Genomic DNA, 11,023 nt, shown 5'->3' on the forward strand with positions numbered 1-11,023 from the left:
GTGGCCGTGTCGGTTGGGGCTCTTTTGGCTCTAGGTGACACAAGTCACGCTCGAGATCGTTTCAGCTGGGTAGCCTGGGTGGCTCAGCGGTATAGCACCTGCCTTCGGCCCAGGGCGTGATCCTGGGGTCCGGGGATCGAGTCCCACATCGGGCTCCCTGCATGGGGCCTGCTTTTCCCTCTGCCTGTGTCTCTGCCTCTCTCTCTCTCTCTCTGTGTCTCTCATGAATAAATAAATGACATGAATAAATAAATAACATCTTAAAAAAAAACGTTTCAGCAAAAAGGTGGATAATTGGGGGGACTCTTACAGGGAAGCCTGGTCTCAGGGAGACAGACCTTGCCCTCATCTTTCCCCGGCTTGCCCCTCCCCGGAGCTGCCCCTGTCCCTCCGCGACCCCCAGGGGGGCAAGAACCGTGGCCGCACAGCCCCGAGCTGCAGGCCTCCGGGGTGCCCCCCTCGATGCCGGGCCCCCGCGGCCGCTTCTGTCGGGATGTCCGGGGCAGCTCCTAGCCACCAGCTCCGGGTGACTTGAGAGCTTGTCCAGCGGCGAGGCCCGCTGCGCCCCGGCTCCGGCCCCGGGGACAGCCTCCTGTGGCTCTCACACTCGGGACTCGACGGGCCGGCCTGGGGGGACCCGTGGGGGTCAGCGCCAACCCTTGTGGCCAGAGGCTGGCCAGGCTGCGGGGAATGGCCACTTCCAAGGCACCCCAGCTCCAGGCCAGGGCCCTGCGCCCACAGTCCCACGGCTGCCCCCCGCAACCCCGGTCCCCCGAGGGAGCCTGTGTGTCATCTCCTCTGACTTCACCTCCCTTGGGGCAGGGGAGTTGGGGAGGCCGGGCTGCCTCTTCGGGGTCCAGTGACTTGGCGAGAGGCAGGTGTTGGAGGCAGCCAGGTGACGGTTGGATGGGAGACCAGAGGGTGCTCAGGGGCCTGGGAGGATGCTCGGGAGGGCGAGGCCCGAGGCGAGGGGTGGAGCTGACCGTCCTCTCTTTGAGGACGTCTCCCCCTTCTCTACTAAGGTGCTACCTGAACTCCAAGACCAAAAGCCCCTTCAGCTCAGACCGCACACTTTGGCATGTGGACAGGGCCCTGAGGCCGCCCCCTACTTTGGATCCAGGACAGGGATGTCCTGGGACCTCGGCAGCTGGAGAGCAGGAAGGGGAAGAAGGGGAGCACCAGGGGGCTTGCAGCCTTGCTGGGGACAGAAGGCCCTCGGGGCCCTCTCCTGGTCCCTTCTCACACAGTGAGCTCCCAGCGTCCCCGCGCCCTAGCTCTGGGGTAAGAGCCAGGCTAGGGACGCTCCTGGCGCCTGCCTGTGCCAGGTAAGTAAGCCACTCCGGAGGCCTGTCTCCCCACCTTTACCCCCAAAGAGCCCAGGGACCAGCTCCGACCTCCCCGAGCCAGGACCCACCGTAGCCATGCCAGGGACAGATCAAGTGACACCACACTTGGGGCTGGATGTTCACTTCTCTTTCCAAAAAATACCAAACACGCAGGCTAGGTGTGGCGGGGGACAGAGTCAGGGTGGGGGCCTGGACATTACACACCCAGGGGGCCCTTGGCGGAGGCGGACAATTTAACAACTGGTCTGAAAGTCAAAAGAGAGGAGAGCTGGTTAGTGGGGTGAGCAGCCCGTGGGGCGGGGGCTGTGGGGGGCAGGCCCAGGTGCAGGGCCTGGCCAGAGCCGTCAGACCAGGGCCCTTGCAGCAGCCCTACCGGGGCCCATTCCTGGGGGCGGGTGGGGCGCATTCTGGCATAGCCGTGGGCGTGGGCGTCCAGGTGGTGCGGGGCGCAGGGGCAGGCCTGAGGCCTGGACTCGGGACCAGTGGGGCCAAGCTCCTGGTCTCCCTGCACCTGTTTGCTCTTGCATAAGTGGGGACATTCACCACCCTGGCACTGCCCCCCTCGTGGGGTTGCCGTGAGGAGCCTGCCGGCCTGGGGAGGGCAACGGCTCTGGCCACCCGGGGTGTGGGGCACCAGGGTCCGTCTTCGTGGCTGTGTCCCCAGGGCCCCGTGCACAGTAGCCACTCGTGCAGCCCAGCAGTGGGTGACTAAGCAGCCTCGTGGACACGCTGGTGCCTGGACAGGAAACGTGCCTGGGCCGGACATGCGTGTGCACCACGGGCCGGGGCCCGCCTCCGGCCTCCCTAGGAGCATCTGGGTGCGAGGCTCCGGGCGCAGGTGGGTGCCCACGTGGGGACAAGCCGCTCGGAGCCCTAACGGAGCTCGCGGGGCCGCCGTGCCCTCCTGGCCGTGCCCTCCCCGGCCGGGGCTGGGGCTCAGACGTACTCTCGGGCAGCAGCCGATGGGCCCGGCCGGTAAGGCTGCGGGCTGCTGGCGGCGCGCTCAGGCTCGGGGCACGTGCAGCAGAGGAAGGAGCCCCCCAGCATGGCCAGGCCGGCCGACGCCCAGCCCACGAACAGGGCCGAGCCGAACTCGTACCTGCGGGTAGGGAGGTCACCGTCAGGGGTGGCTGCAGGCCTGCCCTCCCCTGGCCCCCCTCCCCCCCTGCAGGCCTGCCCTCCCCCTGAGTGCCCCCCCTCGGGTTGGGTGAGGGGGGGGTGCCGGGGAAGTCCCCTCTGGCTTCCACCCTGCACCTGGCCACCAGGGGGACCCAGGCCCAGTGTGGGCCCCGCCCTGCGCAGATGCGGGGGCGGGGGGGGGGGGGGGGGGGGCTTCCTTATCCGGCCAGAGGAGAGGCCAGGTCCCACGGGGGAAGGGTAGGGAGGGTGGGGGGTGGGGACAGCGATCCCTGCCAGCTTTCTCTGTCGCCCTGGTGCTCCCGACTCCCCACCTCGGCCACCACCAGCCTGCACCCTTCCCTGCCCCGCCTCTGCGCACCACCCCCCTTCCCGGGGCTCTCCGCCTCCCGGCCTTTGCTGGGCATCCCCCCTTCTGCACCGCCTACTCCTCGGCCTTTAGGGCCCACCCGCTCCCAGGGCCTGTCCCTGAGCACCCCACCCCCACCCCGTGCCTTCTAGGGACTCTTCCTGGGTGGCCGCTCAGCTCCCTGCTTGCCCGGCTCCCTAGGGAGCACCTGGAGTGCGGAGAACACCCGACTGGTCCCTGTCCGTGGGGGGCCCAGCACGGGGCCTGCACACCAGGTGCCTCCGGGAGTGTCCAAGGGACCAGGCGCCTGTCCCTGAGCTGAGCCGCCTCCTGCTTGGAGATCTTCTACAGCTGCCGCCCCAGGGAATGAGCGCCAGGCCTGAGGCCTGAGGCCCGTCTCTTCCCTAGCCACACCTCCACCTTCTCCGGGAAGCCCTCCTGACTGCGATGGCCCTGTGGTCTTGGTCTTTCCTCACTGTCGCTCCACCCCAGGGCCCAAGGTCAGCTGGGATGGCTGGGGCTGAGACCGTCCCCTTGTCTGCTCTGGCACAGCTGAAAGGAGGAGGGCAGCCAGGTGGGCCCAGGCTCTTCACCAAGCCCCTAGCGGGCCCTCATACCCTCGGCCTTACTAGTCCTGGCTGTTCCAGCAGCTAAATATCTCTGACCCCGCTCTGCACTGCCGGCCTCTGGCTCCAGACCTTTGCACCCCACTGCCTCATCCCCTCCCCACCATGCTGCACACCACGGCCAGGACCGCTGGCTGCCTTCCGCCCCAGGATGGGGCACCAAGTCTTCCTACCCTGTAAGGCCCCCACACCTGCCCTTACCATTGGTCTCCATCTCCAGCCCAAAGTACCTGCTGCCTTGGGCAGGAGGACCAAGGAGGGGTTTACTGAGCTCTCCGGGGCCCTGGCATCATGCCGAGTCCTCCTTGCAACATCTCCCTGAGCCCTCACAACCTGGGTCCTGGGGTCCCACCTCCGTTTGACAGGAACGTGCCTCTCACATAGCACACACAGAGCTGGGATCAAACCCAAATTCAGGTTGCGCTGTCCTCCATGGGACTCCCACCCCTTTGGAGGGCCCAGCCACACCCCGCCTGGCCCCCCACTCCCAGGAACTTCTCAGTGACAGCACCTGCAGCTCACCCCCTGTTCCACCCTTCAAGCTGGGCAAAGGCCCAGCGTGCTCCCTGGTCCAAGCCGGGCGCCGGCACTCACCTGGCGTTGACAGGTGTGCTGGGGTTGAAGAACTCCTGCATCACCAGGGTGGCATACCACGAGACGGCTGTCAGAGTGCAGAGGCCTAAGGACAAAGGAGGGCGAGTCTGGTCCGGCCCCCAGCTGGCCACCCCAGGTGGGTTTGGCTACCTGCCACCTGCCGTGGCCAAGACGGTGGAGAGGGATCCGGGGACACTCACCTGCCAGCAGGAAGAGGACACCCCCAGAGATGGCGATGCGGCCCTTGGCGGTGGGGTTGCTGTCTCCAACCCGAGTGCACTTCATGCCGACCACACTGAGGACCATGGCCACAAAGCCCAGGAGCACGGCCACCACCATCAGGGCTCGCGCTGACTGGATGTGACCTGGGCAGGGCGGGAGGGACTGAGCGGGCAGTGGGAGAGGTGGGAGCATAGGAGCCCGGGATGAAGGGGCTGGGGCAGGAGCCAGCAGCTCCCCCTGGGCAGCCACCTGCAGCAGGTGTGAGGGGACAGTGAGGACAGGGTGGGGGGCTGCGCTTGGCCTCTAACCCCGCCCTTCACTCCCCCTGCAGCTTCCTCCGGGTGGCGGAGTGAAGCGGTGTGACGGTGCGGGGTAGTGACCTCTCTGGTCAGCGCTGTCTGTCAGTGGGACTCTCTTTTGGGGCCGGCCCACCCCTCGCCCACCCCTCCCAAGCAGCAGGGTCAGTTCCTCCCGGGGCCTTTCAGATTCAGCAGGAGGGAGAGAGGGTGCCTGTGGCCCAGCTCAGCCCAAGGGGGCTCTCGGGCAGGGACACCTTCATCAGCCATTCTGGCTCCTGGTCATCTTCCCCTCTGCCCTCTGAGTCACCCATGGCAGCCGTACACCTGTGCTCAGGTCAGTCCTGGGCTGCGGGCAGCTCAGGGGATCTGGGCGTCTGCAGGAGACCAGACGACCTGCCTGCATGGGCGTCATAGGGGAGGCTGGTGTGATAGCTGCTGGGCTCAGGCCTGCGCGGCCCTGGGCAGGGACACAGCTGCAGTGGTGCCGGCTTACAAGCCAACTTGTCACGTTCAAGTCCACACCCCGGGAGAAGGAGAGGGACCTACATGCCCAAGCACCTGTGTGCACAGGCACGCATGTGTGTGCACCCAAACGGAGGCCCGCTTGCCTAGGTGGCAGGCCTGGAGGTGCGTGTGCACGGCGTGTCTGCACATGGCGCTTAGGGAGGAGCGAGGAGAGCCTCCTGAGTGCCAGGCACCCCTCGACCCGGTCTAACCCTGCCACAGCCCTAGTGCTATGTGTGAAGCCCTAGTGCTCCCCACTAAGGCTGGGGGCCTGGGGACGTTAGAACCAGAGAGGGTTGGACTCCTTTAAGGTTCTCGTGGCAGAGCTGGGATCTGGACCCGTGGCTGCCAGAACCCCGAGCACCCCCCTCCACGGGTGGGACCACGCATCTGGCCTTGGATGTTCAAAATGCATGGGGTGGGGTGGGGCTGGAGGGTGGAGCCCAGCGCAGGTGGCAGGCTGCGGGCAAGCTGGCCTGCCCCCCCAGCCCACCCTCCCAGGGCAGCCCGAGGGAGGCCTACCTTCCAGGGCGAGCAGGGAGTCATAGAGCTTGCACTGCACCTGCCCCGTGCTCTGGGAGGCGCAGGACATCCAGAGCCCCTCGTAGAGCCCCACGGCCGTGATGATGGCGTCGCCTGCGTAGGAGGACTGCTTCCACTGCGGGAGGGCTGTGCTGGCGATGATGCCCACCCAGCCGCCCAGGGCCAGGAAGTAGCCCAGGAGCTGGAGGCCCGAGTTGGCCATGGCCCAGGGGAGGGGGTTGGAGGTCCCAGGGCTCAGGGCTGGGCCAGGGTCCCTGGGGGCGCTGGGGTCATGGCCAGGTGAGGAGAGCTGCTGGGTGGGCCGGAGGCTGAGAAGGAGCAGCTCAGCGGCGGCGGCTCTGGGCTCTAGAATGCAGGGGGAGGCCAGGGGCTGGAAAGGCCAGGGGCCCGCCCACAGCAGTCGCCTAAGCCGGGGCAGGGTCCCCAGCGAAGCTCCTGCCAGCCCCCTGGGGGCGGGGGGCGGGGCCGTGGCCCAGGTTGGTGCCCTTGCCCCGCCCCTGGGGATAGAGAGGTGAGGGCCTGGGAGGAGTGACCCTGCTTGCCCTCAGGGCCTTCCTGCCTGGGAACCCCCTTTAGGAACCTTCCGGGTGCATGGTTCTCATTCCTGCCCGAGCAACCGCCCTGAGATGATGGACTTTGCTACTGCATGGCTGACCCGACCCTTGGGGTTTCCTGTCCTCTGACTGTAGGACAGAAAGTAAGTGGAATTCTCCTTTGCAGCAGGTAAGACTAGAGTTAGACATCAGGGAGAACTTTTTGGAGAGGGCTCCGAGGCCAGATGTGGAGAGACTGGACTGGGTGTTGGGGAGAGGGAGTTCCGGGTTCTGGGGGGCCATATGTATCAAAAGCAGGGGAGGCCCAGCCAGGGAATATGCACTGTGGGGTCTCTTTGAGATCTGAGAGGGGCAGGAGAGAGACCTGGGGCTTGGCCGGGGAGGTGAGCGATTGCACTGACCCTCTGGCATCAGCCTGAAGGAAGGCAGACTGCTCAGCCCCTTAATTCCCTTGCTGGCCCCCCCCCCCCCCCCCCCCCGCCCTCCTGGATCCTGGCTCCGGAGCAGCCTGACGGGAGCCTGAGCGGCCTCTGCACATTCCTAGGGTTCAGGCTGCCCCTCCTCCTGCCCTGCCTCCCCCCGCCCCCCAGCTCACCCTCTGGAGCAGGGGAATATTTAACTCTCCTCCAGCTCATTAGCAATCCCCTCACGCTCAGTGCGCCCCGTGGGCTCCCCTCGCTGTGGGTGCAGGGGGAATGTCACAACCCCGCTCCCATGCCCAGCGCCCACCTGCCTTCCCTGGACCGCACTGGGGGAAAGCAGGGTCTGCCGCAACCCCCCCCCCCCCCCCCCGCCCCCGTCGGCGTCCTCCCCCCAGCCCGGCCCCCCTACTCGTCCCCAGCCTGCTCCCTGGCATTCTTCACGTGGCTATGCAAATGAGAGGGTGCCAGGCACTGCGCGGACAATGGCCACCCTGTGCACCCGCCCAGGGCGTGGGCCCCTGGTATGGCCTGCAGCTCCAGCCGCTGGGGGTGGGGTGGGCGCTGCTGGCTTGCAGGAAGGCCAGAGCCACGTGGGTCCGCGTACACCTGTTTCCTGGGGCAGCCTGGGGGTCCCCGAACTCAAAAGGGGCCTAGGACAGTTGTAGACAGGCCAGCCCTGAGTTGGGATCCGGTTCTCACCCAGTTCCGAGGCCCCAAGATCAGGGGAGCAGGGGACCTTGCCGGAGCCCAGAGCGAGCCAGACTCCTGGGGACGCAGCGAGCACCCTTTCTGGGTCCTCAAGGGCCCCCTTGGCGCTGGGTGGGCCCCTCACCCCTCAGGAGCCAGGCCGCGAGGAGACCCACCCCGGCTGAGGACGCAGATCTGTGCCAGCGCCACGTTCATCCCACAGCCTCCTTTCTGGGGAGGACTGTGATGAAGGAGGGGGCTGAGAGCCAAAGGGGGGTGGGGGAAGGAGCCACGTAAGGTTACACCGCTGCCCTGGGGGGTGAAGTCTGGGGTGCTGAGGCCTTAGAGACGCCGGGATGCCTGCGCGCCCCTCCATCCAGGGCATCCCCCCCTCCCGCTGGGGCCCCAGGGCCACTTCGCGGTGGGAATGAGGCTCCCATCCCCTCTGAAGCCCTTCTGGGTAACCCTCTTTGCAACTTGAGGTTTCCAGTCGGTTCTGTAAGAATATCCTCTCCTACCCTGAGGGCCTTCCCTCGCCCACGTTCCAAACAAAGCCTTTTGGAATTCAGATCATGCTCCTGGGGGGGGGTGGGTGCCTTACACCCCCTGCAGGTCCCCTGCAGTCCAGTGACTCCCAGGCATGCAGGGAAAGCAGAACCGCTCAGGGTCCCAACCCCGCCCCATCAGGAGCTGGCTGGAAACCGCCGTGGGGTGCCTGCCACCTCCCCCCAGTGCTTTCACGTGTGGGTACAGGAAGCTTTGGGTTCTGAAGCCTTACCTGTGCCACCGAAAAGCTGTGTGACACCAGGCAGGTCCCTTCGCCCCTCTGAGCTAAAACAGGGATAACGGCACTGGCCCTGTCCGGTTCAGGAGGGAGTTACGGGGATCAGATAATGGGTGGAGCTGCTTTTGGGAAATATCCTATGCTTGAAGAAACAGGGCTGCCTAATGAGAGCTCTTCCCAAAGACTCCCTCCCGGGCCCACCGTCCTGGCCCTCTCCTCCCGGCTGTGAGCGCCTTGCCGCGGCTGGACACCCACGGGCCCCTCCTGCCCAGCAGTGCCTGGCACAGAGCCAGGCTTAGCAGCTACGCGTGCCCCATGAGCGTGCCCCATGAACGTGCCCCATGGACGGACTGGTGGGGAGCCGGTGCTTGTGCCTCCCTCCCAGCGAGATCCCAGAGCCATTTCCCGGCCCCCTCCCACCGCCCCTTAGGGGGCTCTGACGGCCTGGTTGCCCTCCTGCAATGCTGGGGGCTCCAGGGCTCCGGCAGTCGTGCTGGTCTCACCCCGAACTCAGACTCTGACTCCCCCTTGGAACTGGAGGCTGGGGATGGAGAGGATGGAGTGTCCCCGCAGGGCCAGACGCCCAGACCCGCCATCCCACAACGCTCTGCGCCTGCTTCCACTCGTTGTCCTTCCCGGGGACTGCAAGCACCTCCAAGGCCCTACTACCAGCCTCATTTCCGGGCCCCACGCTCCACCCAGGGGTGGGGGGGTGGGGTCTCTGCACCATGTGTGGCTGATGGTGGTACCCCCTGCTCTCCAAACACCCCTGAGCACAGGCTGTCTCTGCACCCCTGCTGGGAGCCCTGCCAGCTGCCGGGGGCACCAGAGACCAACCTCTTCCAGGTCTCCCATCCCCGCGGAGGCTCCCACGGATGCTCTCCCTTCATCTCCAGGGGACTCCCCCTGGCTGGCCTGTCCTGCCCCTGCACCTGAGCCCGGGCCGAGCAATCACGGCCACATCTCAGCGCAGACCTGCCTTCGCTCCCTGCTTCCGGGGCCCTAAGTACACGCACTTATCCCAGTCCCGGGGACACTGTGTGGTTTGCATACATTGAACCCGTGAAGGTTGTCTGCCTTGATGTGGAAGCTTCTGGAGGACCAGAACCAGGCTGATGTAGTTTCCTGTCTGCGGAGTGTCTGCTACATGCTAAGCATTGTGCCAGGTGCCCTGGGAGCATCCCCTCGTTACCACTGTCAGCCATCCTGGGTGGCGAGGGCCATAATCTCGTGTCACTGGGGAGGACACGCACTGCAGCCTCACCCTCCCCAAGGGCAGACGTGAGAGTCACCCAGCTCAGCCTGGGGGCGAAGCTCATGCTCTTCCCATCGATGTGTCCCCTCTCCCTATGGCAAGTGGGTCGCCAACAGGACACGATCGCCAGTGACTAACAGAGGAGGGACTGTCCTACGGGGTCCTGCCCTTGAGCGCGCCCACAGCCGCCATCTCCCAGCCTCAGAAGGCCTCCCACCCTTCGCGTCTCCCTCCAGCTCACCCTTCTGCCCATACGGAGGGCTGAGCTCCTGGGGCGGCTGTCTACACCTGCCAGCACTTCACTCTCCTCCCCTTCTTGCGTGAGGCCCTCCAGCCCACCTGTCGTCCACACCACCTCTCCAGAGCATCTCTTGCCGATGCTCTCACGGATCTCCATGCCACCGGGTCCCAAGCGGCTCCTCCACTGCCCTCTGCTCAGCCCAGCAGCGCTGACACCCTGCGCCCCTCCTCTGTGAGCCGCCGCCATAGGCCGCTGGGACGCCGTCCTCTAGGGCCCCTGCTCACAGCTGTCCCCCCCATCCTCTGTGGGGCCGCCAGCCCCCAGCAGGCTCAGTCTTCCGCCTCTTCCTGTCCACGCTGACCCCAGTCTCCAGGCTTCAAACACCATCCAGGGGCCGGCGACAACTCCCAAAGTGATGGCTCCGCCTCCTCCCCTCTCTGAACTCCAGATCCATATCCACACCCCATATCCACACCCCAATCCATACCCCCAAGGGTCTGGTTGACACTTCTGCCTAGAAGCCTCTCAGGCTCCTGGGACTCTCGGCTCTCCTCACCTCATCTTGCCCCAAAGCCCCTTCCCCACACACACCCTTCACCGAGGCGGTCACTGCTCCGCACCTGCCCCACTGAGGCATAGCCCCCATGCCCACAGCGACCGACGAGGCCACCGGGCCCCGAGCACACTGGCTGTCCTCCTCCACCCACCCTGGGCCAGCCTCCTCGCCGCTCCCACCTCCCCAGGGCCCGACTTGCTTCCTTGTCGACCTCGCAGGGTCACACACGCGTGAGCACAGGCACACACACGCATGCGTTTGTTACCTGCCTCTCCTACTAACACAGCAGCTCTGGGGCAGCAGGGACTTGTTTTGTTTGCCAGCATGTTATTCCCAGCACCAGGCGCTGAGCTGCTGCTCAACTACTGCGGGTTGACTGAGTGAAGGGGGACTCAGAGTGCGGGTTCCCAAACTCAGCACCCACAGCACCTCAAGCCCAGGAGGCAGGAGGGGAGACGCGCTGTGGCCCGAGGGGCAGGATCCTCACTTGTGCTCCTTCTGTGTCCGAGGGGTGTGCGTTACCCTGGGGACCAGGGGCTCTGAGGCCAGGCAACAGAGCAGGACGTGTGTGGCTGACACGGGCCAACATGCCAGCGCACTGCTGACCAGCCGGGGGCTGCCAGAGAGGGATTCATCGTAATCCCGTAATCCCCTTTACAAAGTGCTGTCACATCCGATGCTGAGTCCGGGCCACACGACCGCCCAGGAGGTGGGCAGGGTGAGGATCTGGGATCCCCATTCTACGGATGACAAGTCTGAGGTCCCCAGGGTTCAGGGTTGGGCCTGAGGCTGCAGGGGCAGCGGCTGAGCCTGTGACCTCGCCAGGCCTCCTGCCCGGAGCACCCTCCGCCAGCTGAGGGGGGCAGCAGGGGGCTGATTTCTACCCTCTGAACCAACTCCCGAG

At 65.9% G+C, this 11,023-nt stretch overlaps 1 protein-coding gene across 1 annotated transcript; it reads right to left on the bottom strand.

The window, feature by feature from the left end:
* Window positions 1–1,458: 1,458 nt before the first annotated feature.
* On the bottom strand, window positions 1,459–6,633 carry CLDN19 (claudin 19). The gene is made up of 5 exons (XM_041738489.1): window positions 5,600–6,633; window positions 4,253–4,417; window positions 4,053–4,137; window positions 2,293–2,445; window positions 1,459–1,591 (listed from the first exon to the last, which is right to left on the bottom strand). Exons 1-5 carry the CDS (start codon window positions 5,820–5,822, stop codon window positions 1,543–1,545), a joined length of 675 nt encoding a protein of 224 aa, XP_041594423.1. The 5' UTR covers window positions 5,823–6,633; the 3' UTR covers window positions 1,459–1,542.
* Window positions 6,634–11,023: the final 4,390 nt, after the last annotated feature.

The sequence above is a fragment of the Vulpes lagopus genome, chromosome 23 (assembly GCF_018345385.1).
Source record: "Vulpes lagopus strain Blue_001 chromosome 23, ASM1834538v1, whole genome shotgun sequence".
NCBI lineage: Eukaryota > Metazoa > Chordata > Mammalia > Carnivora > Canidae > Vulpes > Vulpes lagopus.